A 22,441-nucleotide genomic window follows, 5' to 3' on the forward strand; every position below is an offset into this window, starting at 1 on the left:
TGAACAAAATTTACTATTTCCCTTTTAAAGTGTTGTGACATTTTCTTTTTTATAATACTTGTTAATATGTCTATGGAGATATTTAATGTCACCCGAACTCGTATATATTAAACTATAACTACAATATTTACACAATGCATATCAAATTATTTTATCACAAATATTTTCTTCTATTCAACTGAAATCTTTTCGCATTGTTGATATTTGCTTTCTTTTTTTTTTCCTCAATGGTTGTTGTTGTGTTGTGATTGTAATTATTAATCAAAATATTGATTTTTCTCATTATCAGTATAATCCAAATGATTAAATTCGTTTGAATTAAGATTCATTTTGATATGAAATTAAGGCCATAAATATAATTGACTAAATATTAAAATAAAAAAAAGGAAAATTACTTGAAAAATAAAGAGAGATTAAGTTTGCTTGACTTGAGAGTTGAGAGGATGAAAGATTGAGAGTTGAGTTGTTACATGAAAAACTAAATAAATTTAGGATGATAGAATTGTACTATATATACATATTTTTTTGTATATAATTTGGATATATAGATGATGTATTATTATATGATTAAATATTAATTTATTTTTATTTTAAAATCGTTTAATTATATAATAATATATTATTTATATATAAATTATATACAAATATACATATATATATATATATATATAATTTTATTATTTTGAAAAATATTTTTAATAATTGATCGTATCCAGCTATCCATAGGCTTTTCCTATAGGCCTCGGCACAATTCACCTTAAAAAGGGTCTCGATATGGTCCATAATTTTGTAGACCAGAACCCAAACTGGGTTTTTAGGCCGGCACGGGCCAGGTCTCTCTCTCTTTCTCTCTATGTATTTAAAAACAACTCAAATTTGTACTTGAAATTACCTTAACTTTTTCTCGTCTGCCCCAAAATGTCAGCTTCAACAACCAATCCAATTCTCGCTATCTCAGCCAATAAAAGAACAACACGAGGGCTGACATGTCTATCATGTTGCCGTAATTTCATTCAGTAATGTAAAGGGTTTCTCGCCAGTTAATATTCTCTTAATTTGATTGTGTTTATTTTTTTGGTTCTAGGATTTTATTTTGATGGGTGATCATTGATTTGTGTGCTTGATTGAGGCTTTAGATTGTCGAAAATTTTTTCATTTTAAGATTGGTTTGAGTAATTCCTGGGAAGGTTTAGTTTTGTTTTTGTATTGGAATAGGTTGATCATCATGAATGTATTTTTGAGTTTCGTGAATTGAAGTTTATTATGCTTTTAGGGTTTGGTTTTGATATGATCCGTTTTATGGAGCATGGGAGGTATTATATTTACTCTGTAATAAATTGATTAAAGAATGAAACAATCTGATAACGCTCTCTCAACTATCAATTTTTTCAGTATAAAATAATTTTCTTAGCTTGATTGAGTTTTTGATTCTTGGAAAGTTTTGTGAAGGTTTAATTTAGTGTTCCTGAGTTTGGTTTTGTTTTATTTTGGTATCGGTTGATTATCATGAATTGAAACTACTGGGTTATTATAAGTTTTTGGTTGATGTTTTGATCCTTTAATGGTGATTTCTTTGCTTGACATGATCCATTTTATGCTAGATTGAATTGCTTAGATTCTCAAAATTACATTTAGTCGCTTGCTTTTTATTCATAAGAGTTAATTAATTGTGTTGAATAACTTGATCTGTTAAAAAAGTTAAGGTATATGGTTAGATTTGGGCATGTTTTTATCCAAAGCTATTGCTAAGGTTCTTGAGAATCAGATCCCATTTGTGGTAATGAACAATCTGTAAAGTGGTTACATTGGTTAAAAAATAGGTTTAATTTATTCTTTGAGTGGTAATTGGTTAAATCTTCAGTGGACTTTGGCACTGTTTTATGATCGTATTCAAGTAGTGTGTAATGGACTAGAGTCTATGTTCTTATTAATGTCCAGAAACCTGTACTAACTGGAGACGTGAAAGAACTGTTGCATGCACTAATCATGGTTTCATAAATCTTATTTTGGTTTATAGATGGTAAACATATGTCTGAGGTGGATTTGAGTTTAAAACCAGGTGCACTCATCTCATAGCCTGCTTGGGACCTTTTTTTTTTTTCTGTGGCTTTTTAGGTATGTGCCATTGGGGTTTGAGTACCCGTTAAATTGCCATCCCAAGTATTTAGTAGTTTATCTGGTTTCTCATTATTTAATCCATAACCTTATTAGTTCTTCTGTGATTGTTGTTGTACATAGAATGGTGACATGGTCTTTGTCTGCTTGCGTACAAACTGTGAGTTTAATTTGTAATCTTCTTAAATTCATTTTCTTGTATGTCTTTATAAGTTTGCTTCTATTAATGCAGAGCTGCAGGCCACATTTATTTCACTGCGGGCAGCAAGCATGCTTATGCAGAATAAATCTATGAAAGCTTATTTGGAAGTCTTTCTGCTATTATTTGTTGCTTATTTAAGTGGCCGGATGGTATGTAACTTTTGCAAAACATATTCTATTGGTCATGAAACCTAAAATGCTTCAATATTTTTTTGTGATAGATGCTCACTATCCCGTATTGGTCATGAATGTGCATTCAGTAATGAACCAGTATGATATCGGAGTTCTCATATAACTTCGGAGGCCTAATGATGCTCATTCAGTGGAGCTAACTGTGTAGTTTCATTGCATCATTGCAGGAACTGAAGCTTGAGTGGCTAGCAATTGCCATTGCAACTTTAGCTAAGAGATACCCCTAGTAACAATTATTTGTCTTAAAGAATTTTTATTTATGTTAAGATACAGAACTGTAAACTACAATATAGTTGTGGTGTTTTCCATGATTGCAGGTTTCAGTTGGTTGATTTATCTGTGTTTAGGTGCACACGCAAAATGCAATTGAAAGCTAAGGGGTTAACAGGGATTTCTCCAGCGGAAGTGAGCCTTGCAGTGTGCAACCAAGCAATCAGTCTGAGAAAGTTTACCAGAAAAATAATCTTTACAGTGTTAGGGCTGTGCTAATCGATTTTACATTATAATCTCAGTTCTCAGGCTACAACGATCATCCTTTCACATAAAGGAAACGACTAAGATCTGTTCCAAATGATTGTGCATCACAAGTTCAGGCACTCCATTGTTACAGTTGCCATTTTCTTGTCCAGCAAAGAGGCAAAATCCCAACAAATTTAAAAACGAACTTGTAACTCGGTGACATCTTCCAATCTTTTTGTTTATTTGTTGCAACTCGACCTTCAAACCATTGGGATATCAACTTCAAAACAACCAGTTCTTTCTTTGATTGTCGTCCCTGAGGATGTTGGTATCCTGATGGGGTTTCCACTGTCATTCATGTTCCATTAACCGTACATGTGAAACCAGCTGTTCTCCGTCTGAATTTAAGCAGAACAGGAAGAATAAAAGTAAAGTTAAATATGACTAGCTGCTGAGAACAAAGGCAGGCATACCAAGATTTGACTTAGCATTTCAACGTTAGGCACAGACAAGTGTAAGACAACAGAAATGGCCCAAAAATCTGCAGGCATTACACAACTGAGAATGCACAACAGATTAATATGTTGACATGAAATAATTACCACTTTCCCCATCGGATGCATCTGCAAGCCTTGAGATTGCTTCAATTAGTGCCTGTTCATGTTCCTGCATTGTGTATGACAATGTTCAAGTTCCAAATGCGAAATGAAATGAAAAATGAGGGATCATGAGAAATTTATCAAGATACACCAACAGTCTTACTTTCAGCATTTTCTTTGCCTCACTGAGCTCCAGGGGATCTGGATTTGTTGCATCAAAGATCTTCTCCACCTGTGATCAATAACTGACAATTGTTAGAAACAAACATTATATTAGATCAATGAATTGGTTGAAATCATCACATACCTCCTGTACTAATGTCTCTGTGTTAAGCAATTCAATATCATCAGAACTGCTCTTTTCAATCCTATTCTGTGATGGCACATATTCTTTTCTAAGTTGACCCTGACCCTGACCCTGACCCTGACCCTGAAACTGACCCTTTGAGGATCCTCTCCCTCTTCCAGCACCTGGAGTATGACCACCACGGGCAAAACGCTTTTTAACTCCATGGCCTTGCCCAACATGACCCCCTCGATATGATTCGCCTGGGTCATCACTATCCCACCGGATATCTTCATGAGAAATCTGTGACCATTACAACAATAATAAAATTTGTTACCAAGTAGAAAATACAGACAAAGAAACACCTAAGCCAAACTCACTAGCAACAAAATAATGTAGGAATGAAGCAGGACCATGACACATGAACACATAGTGGGTAAACATGAAGTTATGAAAACAGAAAAAAGTGCAAAATACTGTTTTAATATACTGCAATAAGACAATTTTAAAATTTTTATAGCATTTAAAATAGCAAAGTATTTCACACAAACCGTGACAACCTAACTTAGGGTGCACTAAAATCCAACCTAGAGAAACTTACAACTCAAACAGTACATCAAAGTGTGCAACACACCTTTGGAAAAAGCTCCTAACTTTATACAAGAATGAGAATTATTGATTTACTTTTGATAAGAAAAAAAGAAAACAAATTAATAGGTGGGCCAGGTGTCCAGTTAACCAGCAAAACCACGATGGGGATATGTAAAGCTATAAAGAACCAGTATACAAATGACTGAAACAATTGGTGAAGCCCTCGAAAACTAATCAAGATAGATATTAAATTTATAGCCACCCATATATTGCAATTATTACTGCATCAATGCATCTACTATGAAATGGGCAACAATAATTACCTCTTTCAGATTTACCCATTCCCAAGTCTCATTCGCTGTATGAATATCATAAACCAAAGCATGTCGGCCCTGCAAAGACATAAAGAAGTGGTGAGGATGACAGAATAGTCCACTGGAAATACTACACTCAATAAGATGCAATCAACTACTAAACAAACCTCAACGAATTACAATTATCATCATAAAGAAAATTTGAACTCCCACATACGGATTATATCACACATACCACCAACCAATACATTTCACACAGATTAGTGCAATCGAAAAATTGAAATCACGAAATAAGAAAGAATTTTTAGAGAGAGCAACGTTCATAAGAAGAAGAAGAAAAATGCTAGTGAACTTCTAATTTTTTATTCATTGCCTTTTCACGTTTGTCATACATGCATATTTAATCATTGGATTCATGATTTTGTTCCACTCATATTTCAACATTTGGCAACCGTATATCATTTAACAAGCAATTCAAAACAATGAAACTAACACCCAAACATTGCATCTTTATTTCTCGAACAATGTCATCCTACTAACTCATAAAACACCATTTTAATTCCATATAACTCTCCATATGAATCGAATATTGCTAAACACTATCGTACGTGCCTAGTGATTTGAATTCGCACCAATACCCCCCTTGAAAACCTTGTCATCAAAGGAAAAATCCAGATATCTTCTTCGCATTTCATCTACAAACTCCCATGTCACTTCGGTCAAAGAAAGACATTGCCATTAAATCAAAAGGTGGGCAGCGGCAACATTATGTCGTTTAACCAATGTCTATCAAGGATGGAGTATGACTTCAGATTTGGGATTGGAAACGTCCAAGAAAGTTTGGACAATGTTTGTACTAGTGCATGGATGGGCTTCAACAAAGAAACGTGAACTATATTATGAATTTCAAAATCGCATGGTTGCTACAACTTATAGGCAACAACTGCCACCGTATCAATGATCTAGAAGGGACAAAAATATTTGGGTTGTAACTTCAGGTTACCTTGGTGCATGGTTAGTTGATGGCAAGGTTGAAGCTTGACATAAACCCAATCTCTTATGTGAAAAATTCTCTATGTTATTTTCTTATCGGCTAACATCTTCATATGATTTTGTGATTTTTGTAGGTGGTGTTGTAGTAGGTGGATGGTAGCTTCTTGATTTTTAAAAAGGTGTCAAAAACATTTGTTGTGGAATAAGGGAATGTGTAATAAAGGGTGTAACCATAAAGTGCTTCAAATGGTATCATATGTATATTGGAGTGGTAGGAAGAATTATACCAATTTGCACAAGAAATAACAATTGCACCCAAGTCTATGGCATCTCCCCTACCATGCATAGATAATTCTGTAAACATTTACTAACAACTTCTGTTTGACCATCTGTTTGTGGGCGGTAGACAACAAATAAATTAATTCCCACTCTTTCAAGTTTAAATAATTCTTGCCAAAATTAATTAATAAAGATTGTGCCCCTATCACTAGTAATCGTGTTAGGCATCCTATGTAATTTATAGACATTATCTGAGAAGACTTGTGCCACCATAGAAATTGAAAATAGGTGGCTCAATCCCATGAAATGCCCATACTTAGTGAGTCTTTCCACTGCAACAAAAATGGTTGATTTACCATGTGCTTGGGTAGTCCCCCAATGAAGTCTACAGTAAGATCACTAAATACCCTTATAGGCACTAGAAATGGCTGCAACAACCCTGAAGAAGCTACATTCTCATCCTTATAATTTTTGGCAAGTCTAGTAGATTCTAATGTGGGTTCTGACATATTCCAAATCCCTATCCAACAAACCAGAGAAGTTAGCTTTTTTATAGTGACATTTACTCTTGAGTGTCCACCCGTAACTGTGTCATAGATTAGTGATATAAGATCCTGCCTTAAAACTAGATCATTGCCCAATAAATATTGCCCTTTTTCTCTTTAATGCCCCCTGCTGCCATGAATAATTCCCATAGGAGTTCTAGTCCTGTTGTTTGGCAGCTACTATAACTTCTAGTTGATCATCGACATTCCAAGATTGCTCAATTCTATGTAGTGGCTCCAAGGGCAACAAGACAGTTGTTAGGTTCTTAAACTCCATTCCTGAAACTTTAGAAAAAGCATCAACCACTATGCTTTCCTTCCCTTCTTATACTGGATCTCATAGTCATAGTCAATTAATATGGCAATCTATGCTTGATGTGATCAGGCACTTATCCTCTACTCTAATAAATATTTCAGACTTTGATGGTCTGTTCAATCATAAAATGACGATTCATTAGTACTTATCCTCTACTCCAATAAATATTTCAGACTTTGATGGTCTGTTCAATCATAAAATGATGATTCATTAGGTAAAGCTCCTATTCTTTTATGGCAAACAATATTGTCAACTTTTCCTTCTCATATATAGATAAGAGTTGATTCTTTGGGGACAATGTCTTGCTTATACAAGAAACAAGCTATCCTTCTTGCATTATGACAACACTTATGCCCTCTTCACTGACATCAGTTTCTATAATAAATGGCTTAGAGAAATCAAGCAAGCCCAAGACTAGGGTTATCAACCCTACATCTAGCATTTCTTGCACTATTTTCTCTATAATGTCCTTGTACATACTGTTGTTTCCATAAGGCCTTAAATTTACTAGTTGTGCCCCTTCTTTGAGGATTATTTGATTATTATACTCTCTTGATGGTGGCAAACCTATTGATTCCTGGAAAACATCCTCAAATAATTGGAGTAAGAGTTGCAATTCCCTTTCCAATAACTTCTGCATTCGATTACAGCCAACAACAAACAGTTCATTTCCTTCATGCCCCCACAAAATACATTATTGATTCCATTGATTGAAAGTCATCCTTAGCTCCTTAAAATTCCATAGGATGTCCTCTAGCTTAGATAACCATTGAATGCCTAGGACCAGATCATAATTATCCAAAGTTAGTAGGTAAAGATCGATCATGATTTTTTTACCCTAAACTTTACATTCAAATCCCTTGCACATTATGCTACACTGTACTGCTACCCCACTAGCCACTCTCACACTAGTTCCCTCTACCTCCTTCAAAAAGCATCCTAGTTTAGAAGCTATTTCTTCACTCAAGAAGTTATGGGTACTTCCTGAGTTTACTAGTATAAACAATGATTTATTCCCACAAATTCCTTTCATCCTCATCACTCTAGAACTATTGGCTCTGCTTAGTGCATTTAGGGACAACTGCATTAAGATGGATTCTTCTTTCTAATCCACTTGTCCTTCCTCTAACTCTTTTTCCTCTCCAATATCTACTTGGAGCAAATACATATGTTTTGTTGCACCAAAAACAGAGCCCTTTGGCTCTTTTTTCATCTAGCTCTCTGTTTTATAATGTTATGTTGTTTCTAGTAGGGAGTATACGCTGAATTTTTGGTACCCTATTCGGAGTGTTGTTTGTTTGGTTGTGTATTGGTTGCAGGGTAATTGGAATGGTAAATAGGTACAGGTTTGGATGAGGTTAAGGCTCCTATGTGAAGTGTTTTTATTTCAAGTCTCAATTGTTCCTTAAGAGCAACAACAGTCATTTCTTGGAGCTTGGCCAAGGAATAAGCCTCAACCAATGTCTTCGGCCTAAACCTCCGTACAAGCATACGGAGAACATCAACCAACCCAAAAAGAAACTTCAAAGCCTGAGCCTCCTTGATCCTGACTCTAGGGTAGAGTTCATCATATATATATCCATGTAATCTTAAAGGGTTCCAACCTATTTAATGTTTCACAAATCTGACAATGGATCATCACAGCCATGAGCTCCAAATCTGGATCCCATGAATTGGCTATACTCCTCCAAGGTTATCTGTTGATCTCCTTTAATCTTCATAAGTCCCTGATGCCCCCGTATTGTTTTTCCTTTCAAGTGGAGAGCAGAATACCCAGCTATCCTTAAGAACTCCATCTACTTCAAATAATATTCGACTTTGATAAGCCAACTATCAAAATCCTTCCCATAGAACTTCAGGAATTCCACCTTGGTCGAATGTCTCCCCAACACCTTTTGATCTGAGCCTTGACTTGAAACTTTATCTTTTGTCACATCCACCATTTTTTGTTTAGCCATAATCTCCGATTGTTGCACACTCAAGCCCCCTATCATGCCTTTAATTTCATGTGTTAATTCCTTCAAAAGAAGTTGTTGACGCAACTCAGCATCTTGAACAATTTACATCAGCTCACGTTTGAGCTCTTGATAACAAGTTCCTTCAGCCATGACCAAAACCAATGCTCTGATACCAATTTGTGAGATTGAAATTTTGCAATCACATAAGGCCAAATGACTATTTCCTACCCAAGGTATCCTGTAATGACAAGTTTTCACCCTTTAACTATAGAAACACCAAATACCCACCCATGGCAGGTTAAATTTAACAAAACCCTAACCCTGAAAATTTAATCTCATTTTCCCCCCTAAAAGTTTAAAAACTAACATTTTTTTCCTAAGCTAAGTTTGAAAAAATTGCATTCCCCCCCTAGGGTTTAGTTTCCGAACCCTTTCACTTTCTCCGACGCCATCGCCGGCCATCTCCCCCTCCCGACGGTTTCTCTTCCACCAACTGCCCCCCTCAACTGCACCCCAACCCATCCGACACAGAGAGACGTCGTCTGGGAAGAGAAATCGTCTTCCCAGACGACGACGAGTCATCTCGTCTTTGTCTTCCACGGCTTCTCCGACGCCGATCAAGCATCCAAATAGGAGGAAAGAGAGAATGCTTCAGAAGGAAGAGGCCGGAGATGTCGCTAAAGATTTCAAAACGAAACCCTAGGGTGAAACTACAATTTTTTAAAACTTAGGCTAGGGGAAAATTGTAGTTTTTAAAGTTTAGGGAGGCAAAAGTTAATTCTATTTTAGTTTATTTTTAATATTATAGAGAAAATGACGATTTTACCCTTACCACCGTTAGGGTTTTGTTAAATTTAACCAATCATGAGTGGGTGTTTGGTGTTTCCATAGTTAAAAGGTGGAAACTTGTCATTACAGCATACCTTGGGTGGGAAATAGTCGTTTGGCCATCACATAATTAAAAAGAATTTTTAGAAAGAGAGAGAGCAGAGTTTATAAAAAGAATTATGCTAATGAACTTTTAATATTTTTTTTGCCATTTCACATATGTCATACATCCATATTTAATCATTGGATTTGTGATTTTGCTCCACTCATATTTCGACATTTGGCAAACGTATATCATCTAACAAAACAATTCAAAACAATGAAACTAAAACCAAAACACTAATGAAAATTAACACCTAAATACTACAACTACTCTTTATTCCTCAAACAACGTCGTTCTACTAACTCACACACACTGTTTCAATTCCACATAACTCGTCATACAAAGTGACTGTTTAGAAGCAACAACGGGGAGGTATGAGGCTGAATACTCTATTCGTTATTCCCATACCACCCCTGTTATCAAAATGACAATGATTTCTCTCCCTATTACTTTCTTGCGAAAAAAAATCTCCTCTCCATCCCTTACTTGCAGGGAAAAATCCCCTTCCCATCCCTGAACTTAAGGGGAAAAATTTCGTCCCCGCACCCTATAAACATAACATAAACATATTAAATAATAAAATTAACTAAAATTACAACCAACCTATTTCAAATGTCATAAATAACATATGTTAACCACCTTAATATGCATAATAAAAACATATATAATCTAAAACTATAAGGATATGCTAGTATTTTAAGTAAAGATATTAATATAAAGGAAAGGGACGAGGCAGGCCAGAGATAAGACACATACATCTTTGTTCCCGGTCTGTCCTCAATTGCGGGGATATTTTTCATCCTCATCCCCATCCACTTCCCCTTTCTCATTTCTATCAAAGAATCTCTTTCCCATTAGAGTCGGGGACTCTAAATTCGAATTGAAATTGTCATCTCTCATTGCTAAACGTTGTTGTTCAATACTTGATAATTCAAATTCACACTAGTTTTACAATTTAATAACTACTCGTTGCATTAATGGTAAAGATTGATGTGAAAGAAAAAATTCGAAGGTAGTATAAATGTTTTGGATGGTGGTGTAAATAATAAATTGTTTTTATTAAAAAATTGTACAAACCATTATAATGAATAATTTACACGATTTGTAAGGAATGATTTATGTGAAATTGAAAAAGCATCCATAACTAAAACTCGGATTATCCAATTAGCAAGAAAGTGGAGATTTTAAACCAAAAGTAAGAAACTCCAAAAGGTCCCTAAAACCAAACCTAGATCAGAAACCAAGTACAAAACTTACGGCCTTTTAAGTTGCAACTTCCCAATTGCGGAGAATGGAGAAAGCACCTTTTCTAAACTCTTAGCATGTGTTTGATTCGGGTAATTTTTTATTACCAATTTTAAAAGATTACCACCAAGATAAATTAACTTAACAATTATTGAACATAAATTATTACTGTGTTTGATTAAATTAACATGTATAAATAATTATTGAGTTTGGTTGACAATAATAAAACAATATTGAGATATTATTTTACTAAAATGCTCTCCCATATTAAACAAACATGTACTTTTGTGTTAAAAGTATTTTGGGATATTAACCATAAAATATATATATTTTTTTGGAAAAAGATAAGTTGTATAAAATGAAAAAAGAGTTCAATGTCTAAGGGCATACCCCAAGCAAAAAGAAAGAAAACAACTACAACAATCAAGAGACCCATTCTATAGTAGTTAAACGATACAAATCCAACAACCAGTGTCTGTTTGGCAATCAGACAACACAATTCCATATCTAAACTAAACTAAACCAAACCAATGGTAGGTGGCGGTAAAGGGGGAAACTACAGTAAATCAAAGGTGGGAGCTAAAGGAGAAATGGCAACAAGAAAACTAAAATGAATCAAAAGGTGGGGTTGAATCACAAAATTAAGATTACCTTGATAATCCTTTTATATTTAAGAGAAGGGTGATATTAAAATTACCTCTTATATTATCTCTCAGATTCCCTTGAAAATAAAAGATTACCAAAATATTTATTATCTGACGAAATAAACAAAAATAATGTCAGCAATAAAATATATGTATTACTGGGATAATCTTTTACTACCTTGAACCAAATACACCTCAAGGAAACATAAATTAAAACATGAAGCGTAAAATTTGGACTTGTCCCATAAACCAAGATTTTTCCCCAATATCATGATTGGAAACAATTGATTTAAAAACAAAGAAACTATATAAAGATTAGAAACAAGTATGATAGAATAGATAAAGAAGACATGATCAATATTTTGTGAACTAGAAAATAGAAACAAAGCAAATAGAATTGACCAATGAACATACCTCTACAGGATTATAATCAGTAATGACAGCCTCATAGAAATGGTTGTCTTCAGGCCATCTTGTCCATACTTTCCTTCCAACGAAAGAATTAGCCCCTTCAGCAGGTTCATTTGCAGAAATGGCACCAGAAGAACAACGATTTATAAATGATCTATTTCCAGCTGCACCAGCAGCAGGGTACTGCAATGGATTTATCATGGGTAAACTGTGCAATGGCTGACCCTGCTAAGAATTTGAAAAAAAAAAAATGCAGGTCAATCTACAGTCTTCTTTGTCCTTCAATTACAAGAAATTAGCATGAATGTTTAAGCATTTTGTCTCTGCATCGCGGCGGCTCCTCAGTTGGAAACCACAGATGGTTGGCTGAATAATGGAGCTACTGGCAGAGGTTAAAATATCAGGTTATAGGACAGTGAGAGAGATAAGATACCGATTGAGACATCTTCTGTCTCTTGCGGGATGCAGAAACACTAGGGCTGGATAACAGGTCATGAGAAGGCTGAGACGAGGCAAGCCGAGCAGCTTGGTGTCCACCTGCCTGTCTCCAATCCCTGATCAAATTAATGATCATTTAAAAGTCAGAAGCCACAAAACTCCTTGCAGTTAATTACTGATGAAAACAATTAAACTTTATTATAAAGCATTCAAACCTTATCCTTTTGATAATGTCATCGCCATTGACCTTTGTTAGAAGTTCTCTGTGTTCATCGTCTGACACTCTGAGCTCTTTCCTAAGTTCTGTTATCAAACCTTCCTTTTCCTATACAAGGGAAATAAAATGGAATATACAAGGCAGGAAACTAATTTATAGTGGTATAAAAAGATGTGAGAAACTGAAAGGGTAAAATACCCAAGTAATGGCATCAGACTGAGCTTTAAAAGCCCGCAAAACAGCACAATAAGCTTCTCGCTCAAGTTGATGAATTTGCACTTCCATATCACTATGCATCCTAGAAAATGAGGCAGAACCTACACCAGATCGTCCATTTACAGTAACACGACTACCTCTTTGAACTCTATTTTGATGTGGAGGAAGATCATCATCGGTACCTGCAAATCAGATAAAACATACATGTCATGAAACCATTGCATTACGCATCAAAAGGAAAGTAAATGGTCTTAGGTGCTCTAGTGTGAGGTTTATCATCTATCCTTACATTGAATGTAAATAAATGTCAGGATTTCATTGATGTTTAAAGCTTCATAAGATAATATCAACTTTTCAGTTATCTCACATAGATTGTTCTGTAATAAGTTCAAAAGATTTAACAAGTAGTATAACAATGAAAAAATCTAATTATATCAATCATATAAACAAAGAATCAGCACAAACCTCACAAGGTCAATTACAGCAGGGAGGCAAGAAACATAATAAGCTTAAACGCTTTCAGAATTCTGTCTTACTTTGGCTGGAGCAGGTTCTAGAGAATAAAATATAACAAAAACTGCTAGTCAACAATGTTGTTGGTAATTTTGTTGAATAAATGACAAAATTACATCCTTCTTTGAATATTGAATCCCACATATTAGTCAGATGAAAAAAGGATTCTGAGAATTATACCCACACATACAATATGAAATTTACAAGGATAAGCTTGAATTTATATACAGTCTCTTTAAACCTTCACATAAATGGCCTGAAAGTTTAAAAAGTTCATCCCAATGTTCTATTTATTTACAAATTAGATGGTCAAAATTCATTATCTATAAGTTACACAGAAATGCCAACTAAATTTGACATTTTCTACATGCAAATTGATATAAGCCGACGCATGTAATACACGGATAAATAATCTTAAAAGAATTTGGTCCCAAAATTTAGAATCCAGACTCAAAAAAAATATAGTTTAGTGAAAGGAATACAAAAAAACCAGTGAGGCAAAGTAAAGTAACTTGGAAAGATAAGCCATCAGCTGTTAATATTATTGGAATTTATTTTTTGGAATTTCAAGTTCCATAATCCATTTATGTTGTTTCACCCATCCCATCTGTTTTATCTCAATTTTAGACAGTGTAAACAATATAATTACTGATTTATTAATTTCCAAACGGTTATTGCACTACACTTACAGCCTTCTTGTTTTATCTATTTTTTCCAAGCAACATACACACCTACATACATTATTGACTTCCCCTTCCATCCATATATCCCATTTTCATATTTCCTTGTCTGGAACCACTTCTAAATTTTTTGATATTACACAAAATATTGTGCCAACATACCATTTAGCACAATGTAAATTGTAACTAGGGTTGGATTCGAGCTGAGTTAGCTCGAGCTTGTTAAGAGAATAAGGTTGAACAAGCCCGAATAATACATATTTTTGTCGAGCTCGAGCCCGAGCTTAAGCCTAGAAAAGTAAAGGGCTCAAGCTCGAGCCTGTGCTTTGAGAAGGTACAAATGGGCTGCTAAATGACGTCATTCGATTATGAAACAAACGAAGTCGTTTTTTATTAAAATAAATAAATAAAAAGAGTGAAACATTGCATAGATAATATGAAATTATCTAACCATATTGCCGCTTATCTTTTAGTTTCGATACTATGGATGAAAGATTTTCAAAATCTTTTTACTCATTTCCAAAACGAATTAACTTGGGCATTTCCTCATATTAATTATGATAGAGAAAATATCAATTGCGATCAATGTTTTTGCGTACTAAGCACATCTAATTGAAGTCCTTTGGCTGCCACCTCTAGTTCTCCATAAAAAAAAATATGAAAGCATCTTCTCCACTCTCAAGTCCCAAGCAAGACTCCCAACCCAAAGCAATATCCCTAATCAAAATCAAATGAAATCAATGATGACCAAGCGACAACCGAGATTCAAGAGGAAAAAACGAGACAGAGCGACAATAACTAGGAGGACAATTGACCAACAACAATGGGACACAAATTCTAACCAAGAAGCGTACAATAATTAGTAAATTTTGGACCTTTTTTTTATGAAACTTTATATTCATATATTATGAAATCGTTGTTATTCATAGCCTTCCCAAAATATCGATGAACTACAACGAGCCCAAACGAGATGAGCTCCGCGAATATTTTGGGCTCATCCACTTATTAGCCGAGCAAGAACTCCAGCTTAGTTTAGCTTGAATCCAACCCAAGTGGTAACAAGCCATTTCCATTTTCCAAATGGTTCTACATATAAGAAGTCACTTTACTGTTGTTTTATTTTCCTTTCCATCACTTAGCAATGGGCAAGTCATTCTACCAACAGTAGAAACCAAGATAAAAGACCACTTTTTGTTACTTCCCTCACATAATTCTAGCTAAAAACTCAAATTTGATGACACTAAAAGAAGCGTGAAACTAGTCTAGAGAAGGTTTTTATGCCATTCGAGTATACACATAATAAATCTATGTTTCCTTAAACCCTTTCTATTTTATGCAAATGCAAGTCTAGAACAAAACCTAAACCCTAATTTGAAATCACACCCCCGTATCACTCCCCATAACTAAAATTACCAACTTATTAATCAAAACCCTAAACACTAATTTGCCAAATCACCCACAACGAACAATAACGAAAACAGTTTTTTTTTTTTTTTTTAAAGCCCTAACCCACATAAGTGAATAGCAAGAACTTCACGGAACCAGAATCGAATCGAAAATTAAACATAAAACAATGTGATAAAAGAGAAAAAAAGACTCACCGCTACTATCGCAAACTTCGTATTCCATAAGAAGAATCGCGAAAAAATCAGTTCTTCGACAAGAATCAAAACCAAACAAAAAAAATCCAGAAAGTGAAAACGAGAGATGAAGCTAACCCGCGGGTCTGAATGAGGATAGAAGAGAGAAGGAGAATGGGATTTTAATAATTTTCACGCGTCGAGATCGCAATGGTAAGATGTTGCCGCTTCAGGCACGTTCAGAGGCTTAAAGTATTATTATTTTTATTTGTTGGGGTTTCAAAGGTTTTAGAGGGAATTGCTTAAAGAGTGAAAGAGGGAGGTTTTGTATACACAGAGCCGAAAAATCGATTATGGAGGGAGAGGGAAAGAGGGATTTGTACTCTTTAATTTTATAAATTCCCTTACTTCTACAAAAAATCATATATTTTTGTGAGATAATATTTTATTTTTTATAATAAAAAATTATTAAAATCAAATGTACACTTGGCCTTTTTTTTTTTTTTTTTAAGTTTGGGTTAAATATGATAGATATGGCCTATATTTTTTAATTTAAATTAGGGCCAAAATTCCCATTTCATCCTCCCAGTCCCTGCAAAGGAAGAATTTTCCCATCCCTCTTGGCCCCTATAGAAAATAAAAACCCTTCATCTCTTTGTTTGGGCAAGAATATATCTATGCCCCTTTTCCTCTTTGTCCCTGTCTCAAAACTGAATAATCAATTTCTCTCCCACAATATTTACTTATTACTTTTGTTCAAATACAAAGTTTTTGAAGCATTTTATCTACAAAATCTATTGATATAAAATAATCAATCTCCTCATCATTAAGGCTTCATATTGATACAAAATAACACTTTAAAAACTAATTTGCAACGATCGAGTGATCAATAGCAAAATCATTTGCAATAAGGGAGAAACAAAATGTTTTGGTAAATAAAACATGTTGAGGGCTGTGTAAAACTTTTTGCAAGATAAATCAAACATTATTAACAAAACCAATTGAAAATGATTATGTGAATGAAAAATAAGTCATAAATGGTATGTTTACACCCCAATTTTGGTCTCTCGATCCACTCTCTCTCATATTTGTACCAACACCACACGTGAGGTTTTTGTCACTTCAAATTGTCATATTATGATTAAGTGGTTCAGTTTTTGTATTAGGAGCTTAGCAAAGAACAAATTGGCACTTGGTACAAGGATACTTACAAACCCATATCATAAGATAGTTTGATTGTACACGTGAAAGTGAACTTTTAAAATAATATAACTTGTCTTTTACTATTTTAAATGATAGTTTGAATGACAAAAAATATGAAATTCGTAAAGAAAATAACTTGGGTTTGAGGTCTATTAACATTATATTAAGATTAAACTTTTGCATATATACTGATAGTAGATTCAATCACTAAAACTGGGACATAAAAAAGTGCTCTATGACTTCATTTACTTTGGGATTGTCTCCGGTTGAGATGGAATTGTTTTGGGCTTAATGTGTAACTCAACATTAAAACACAACCTATCTGTCGGCCTGCCCATATGAGCCCAGCCTCTGGTTAATCTGGCCAAGGAAACAATAATTGAATGAAGCCACAATAATCCAATTCATCAAAAGGGGATAGTATCAGAAAAATCATATAAATTAATTTTTTTAAATGAAGATTATAAAGCACATAATATTTAATTAAGGTTTAATCACAACCCACGTGTAATGAAAAACCATGCAAACTGATCTCTGCTTTTATATAATCCAGCTTAACAAGTGCTTTTAGATCTTCTCCTTCTGCATCACCTTCTCCATCAATAATTTTCTCAAAACTCCATAAACAAGATCATGATCGCCTCCTGCAACAACACCTTCAAAGCTTTTCTAATTTCCTTCATTCTCATCTTCACCTCTTCGCTATGTTCATGCAGTAATATTAATGATAATTCTCAGAGAAGCCATAGCCATAGCCAAAGCAGAAAGCTTTTGTTCTCCATGCCTTCAGTTCCTGCAAGCTTAAACATTCATGGAGAAGCAGCCATGAAAGAGCCCAAGGAAGCTGTAAAGTCCAGCCTCAGAAAAGCCCCACCAAGCCTCGCAAATCCAATTCAGAACAAGTAAATTTATTAGTATATTCATCAATTAAGCTTAATTAGAGACAGATTATAGATGATAACTAGTTAATTATTATTAATTATTGTAATTTTGTTTTAGTTTTTTTTATTTGTTGTAATTTTTTGTATTAGGGAGAGCTAGTTGCATGTAATGAAAGTGTAAATAATTTGTATAGTATTTTTTTTTCCAATCAATGCATAATAAAAAGCAAATTCATGCTCTCATTCTCTTGAATATTTAGCTTTTTCAATTTATTTTCTTCATCTTTTCTTGTTGATTTAACAGGGACTTTTTCTTGTGCCGCTATTTTCCTGGCAAACAAACAGAGATTGGAAGAAAATTAAATTTTCATTTGGATGTTTTATAAAGAAAAATTAAAACTCAAGTAGTGTGATTGGAAATTAGAAAATTAATGAAAGCTTGTTTATTTGTTTATTTTTAAAGTACTAGATTTATCTAGTAAAAGAGAACTTAGAGAAGGCATGCTTATGCTAAAAATATTATTCAAAATATTCATAATTTTTTATACATTATATCTAAGAATAATACAATGTGTACCCATTTTTTATACACAATTTATATATACAGTGATATATCATCATATAATTAGGTGATTTTAAAATATGTGTCATCATATGATAAACAAATATTCAAACACATGATAATACTTCATCTATATATATAAATTATGTATCAAAAATAGGTATATATAGTTTTATTGTTACACCTAATTGTCAAATAGCCGCATAATTATGCCACTACCCAATTTCACATGCCTGGTATTATTCTTAAATCACCAAAAAAAAAAAAATCATACTAATTGCCAAAACAAGGAAAGCACATAAAATAAAGAAAATTAAAATTGTTTAATCTTAAAACTTCGATCTAGCCATGCCAATGTAACCAATCTAATAACTTTGTTGAGAAAGTACACTATTATCGATATAAAAATCTGATGCTCCATTCATTGCATCTTTATGTTCGAACAATAGTTGGCAATGGCTTGACTTTCCTTGCACGTGCCAACAATTGGAGTTATTTGAATTTTCAGATGGGATCAACTCTGTTGTGACCAAACCTAAAAGTTAATAAAATTGATAAAATACTATAATTTTTAAGAAAAAATTTTGAGTTTGATATTTTATTATAGCTATAAAATTTTGATCTATTTGGTATAATGATTATGAGTTTAATCATTATGTTTTGAAAAATAAGAGCTCAAAAGTTACTCTAAGTGGTGAAGAGAGTGACCTTCTTTGTGAAATATTAGAGTTTGAATAACATAACCTTCCATATGTGAAAAGTCTAGATACAAATAATTTAGGGTTGATGAGTGATGTACTATAACAAAACCAATACTTGATTTATTTGGTATAATGATTATAGGTTAGTAACTATATCCTGAGGTTTATCTGTCTAACAAAGTCGAGTAAGATTCATCGGACATTAAAAAAAATCCTCTATTGTGAGGTTGAATCAAAATTAATATCAGAATTCAATTTCTGATAATACCGAAAGTTTACTCAAATGGTTTTACAATTAGTCTTAGATGGTTGGTGTTAAAATACCATTCAAGATCATGAATATTTTCAAAGAATAATTTGAAATTTTCTAATAGATGATGGTTAAACCAATCGGACTGATCGATCTGTCCCGGTTTTTATACCCATGGTAGATTCAACGATATCTACATACATTATGAATCAGTCTTTCCTGAATTATAAAGCTAACTGTTGCCTGAATTATTGAGCCGAGATATTGTCAATTTTCCAAGTAGTCCAAGATGGTAGGTGTTGAATAACAACTCAAGGTCATGAATATTTTCAAAGGGGTCAAAGAAACCACATGGAGCACTTGCTTTAACGCCTTAATTTAATGCAAATTTTGGCTTCCACGCTCTGTCTCTTGCTATAAGAGAGCAAGTGGCATTAACAGTGTGCTCATGTGACGAAGACTAAACCAACAAATCCAATACGACAGAATAGAAAGTATGAAACGCACGTTGGCTTGTCAAAGTTGCATAGTGTTTTGTTGCTTGCCCATTCTGCCTTTACAGCTCCTTCATTTGAATCTGACAATGCATATATGCATACATGTATCACAAGATTTTTGTGCCTACTCAATCAATCTTATTGTCACCGTTTTCATGAGTTTGTATTAATTCCAAATGATGTCATTGATTCAAGTGCAAAAATTATAAACAGTAATATTATGTGTACTCACTTCGAGTATATAAATTAGTACACACTTATGTGTGTTATTATATTATTATATGTTATTTTATCTTTAATTCAAAATCACTCAATTACATGATAACATATATAAGTATATACTTATTTACATACTTAAAATAAATATGTATAGTATTACATAGTTATCATTTGCTAATAGGTAATACATATTACATAGTTGAGAGAGACTATCAATTTTCAGAGTATGTCTTTTAGTGGACATGTAATTTCTAGTTACAATAAAACTATATATATCTATTTTTAAATTTAAAATAAAATAATATTTAATTATATGATGATATATTATATATATATACTCATTTATGTATACAAAAATAAATACGCATAGCATTAATTCCCCAAGTTGAGATTCCAATAAAATAAGTGTTTGCACTTTCATTCAATCACAAATCCTATGCGATTCATACATTATAATAAGTGGATCCAATCAAACTTTAGTTAAGCCTGCCCAGAATCTTGGGCTTATCCAATGGCTTGCCTCTACAATATGGACAGTTCATCATTAGGGAATGTATGGTCAGGCCCAGCCCAAAAAGTACACTTTTTTTTAAATAAAATAAAATTATTTATACTTATAATAAATACCCAACTCGATATTAATAATGATTTGTTACACTATAATTTAATGATTTTAAATTAAATATAAAATAATACTCAATCACATAATAATACATCATTATTATTACTTATTATAGAGACATCTAAGATCACTTTTCTTAATAATGCTAGCCTAGGGAAATATAGTTTTATAACAAAATTAATTGAAGTGTGCTAGAAAAACAAATTCATGTATCTTTGCTTTGATTGAACTTTGTTTCAATCTAATAAAATTTATCTTTCTTTGTTTGTGATTTTTCACGTAAATCTCTATGTGCTATTTTTCCGTTTGCTTAGTTATTGTTTTTGTTGTTATTTGTATTAGTTTTATAACATTAATTCTAACCCACATCTAAATTAGTTTATAGTGAATTTTATTTTTAGATTGTTGTAAGATAAATTGGAGCTATTTGAGAGAACAAAGCATATTTTCAAAAATATTTTGCCAACTCGTCCCAATATGATTTGAATTCAGAAACAAAAATTCTAAATCAAATCCTGAAACTCAAACTTTTTCTAAAGTATTTTGCAGCATCCATGCCTGGACTTTGCTTTAAAGGAAAGACTTATGGCCAAATTTTTCAAAAAGTAAGTTCATAATAAACGTGATATTTAGGCTACAATCACCGCTAGTTTAGTCTTTATTTCAACATTGGAATATATATATATATATATATATATATATATATATATATATATATATATATATATATATATATATATATCGAGTAACATCGTACACTTTTTTTACATGATTTTGATATACAGATAATGTGTCCATATATAATTAGATGATTTTGAATCAAAAATAAAATAACGTCCAACACATGATGATATATTATTTGTATACGTAAATTATACACTAAAAATATATACATACAATATAGCACATATATATATATATATATATATATATATATAGAGAGAGAGAGAGAGAGAGAGAGAGAGAGAAGTGAAGATGATATAATAAGAATTCTTGAGTTTGCATGGTTTATGTCCTGAAAACATTTTTTAAAAACCAAAATACAATTCAAAGATTTGAGTTACATTTTATTATATTTTTAATATTTAAAATCATATTTTTGATACATAATTTACGTATACAGATAATATATTATTACGTAATTGAATGTTATTTTATCTTTAATTTAGAATCATCTAATTACATGATAACATATAATCTATATACTTAAATTATATATAAAAATATATACATATAATTTTATTGTTAATATAATGTTTGAAAATTGTTTTCAGATTATATGCTATAAATTTTTTTTGCATATTTAATTTTTAAACTAGTTTTGACTTTCAAGATTGTATTTTAGAGTATTTTTATTTTTCAAAAATAATCCCCAATGGTTCTTACAAGATTTTAAATTGTAATATTTTTTATTTTTGGAAACAAATAAAAAATTATTAAATATATATAGGGTTGTTAATTAAAATAGCCATTTTAAGGGATGAATATAAAATAACTAAAAACTTAGGGGTTATATCATTGTAGCCAAAAAAATAAGTTTTGACAAAAGTACCCCCATATATAAAGTTGAATTTTACTCATTCTTACTCATTTTCAAAAGTTCATCTCAATTCTCATCATGGTTAAGTGGATCTTTTAAGATTTGAAGTGATTCTTAGAGCTCAAAATAGGAAAAAAGATTAGTATAAAAAATTTACTTTGCATACATTATGCATATGTAATGAAAATTTTTAATCGATATATACTTGTATGAGTTTTAACAAAGTTAGGTTTTCAAGGTTTA

General features: G+C 32.7%; 1 protein-coding gene and 1 long non-coding RNA gene across 15 annotated transcripts; one reads left to right on the plus strand and one right to left on the minus strand.

Moving 5' to 3' along the window:
* Nucleotides 1-734: 734 nt before the first annotated feature.
* Nucleotides 735-3,258, plus strand: LOC123211215. Of its 6 annotated transcripts, none has more exons than XR_006501369.1 (3): nucleotides 783-1,021; nucleotides 2,348-2,466; nucleotides 2,538-3,258. It is a non-coding gene; the product is annotated as an uncharacterized LOC123211215 (long non-coding RNA). The 6 variants fall into 6 exon arrangements; XR_006501368.1 differs by having other exon boundaries at nucleotides 2,577-3,258; XR_006501366.1 differs by having other exon boundaries at nucleotides 735-1,039; nucleotides 2,348-3,258.
* LOC123211172 (protein EMSY-LIKE 1) lies at nucleotides 2,929-16,128 on the minus strand. 9 transcript variants are annotated; one of them, XM_044629767.1, is made up of 13 exons: nucleotides 15,862-16,122; nucleotides 15,745-15,759; nucleotides 14,743-14,860; nucleotides 13,416-13,503; nucleotides 12,933-13,132; nucleotides 12,733-12,842; nucleotides 12,513-12,633; nucleotides 12,083-12,307; nucleotides 4,767-4,835; nucleotides 3,874-4,155; nucleotides 3,730-3,798; nucleotides 3,570-3,633; nucleotides 2,929-3,365 (listed from the first exon to the last, which is right to left on the minus strand). In XM_044629767.1, exons 5-13 carry the CDS (start codon nucleotides 13,029-13,031, stop codon nucleotides 3,319-3,321), a joined length of 1,086 nt encoding a protein of 361 aa, XP_044485702.1. In that variant the 5' UTR covers nucleotides 13,032-13,132; nucleotides 13,416-13,503; nucleotides 14,743-14,860; nucleotides 15,745-15,759; nucleotides 15,862-16,122; the 3' UTR covers nucleotides 2,929-3,318. The 9 variants fall into 9 exon arrangements, with proteins under 9 accessions (XP_044485702.1, XP_044485721.1, XP_044485684.1 ...); XM_044629786.1 differs by lacking the exon at nucleotides 14,743-14,860; XM_044629749.1 differs by having other exon boundaries at nucleotides 15,745-16,122.
* Nucleotides 16,129-22,441: the final 6,313 nt, after the last annotated feature.

This window comes from Mangifera indica, chromosome 1 (assembly GCF_011075055.1).
Source record: "Mangifera indica cultivar Alphonso chromosome 1, CATAS_Mindica_2.1, whole genome shotgun sequence".
Taxonomy (NCBI): Eukaryota; Viridiplantae; Streptophyta; class Magnoliopsida; order Sapindales; family Anacardiaceae; genus Mangifera; species Mangifera indica.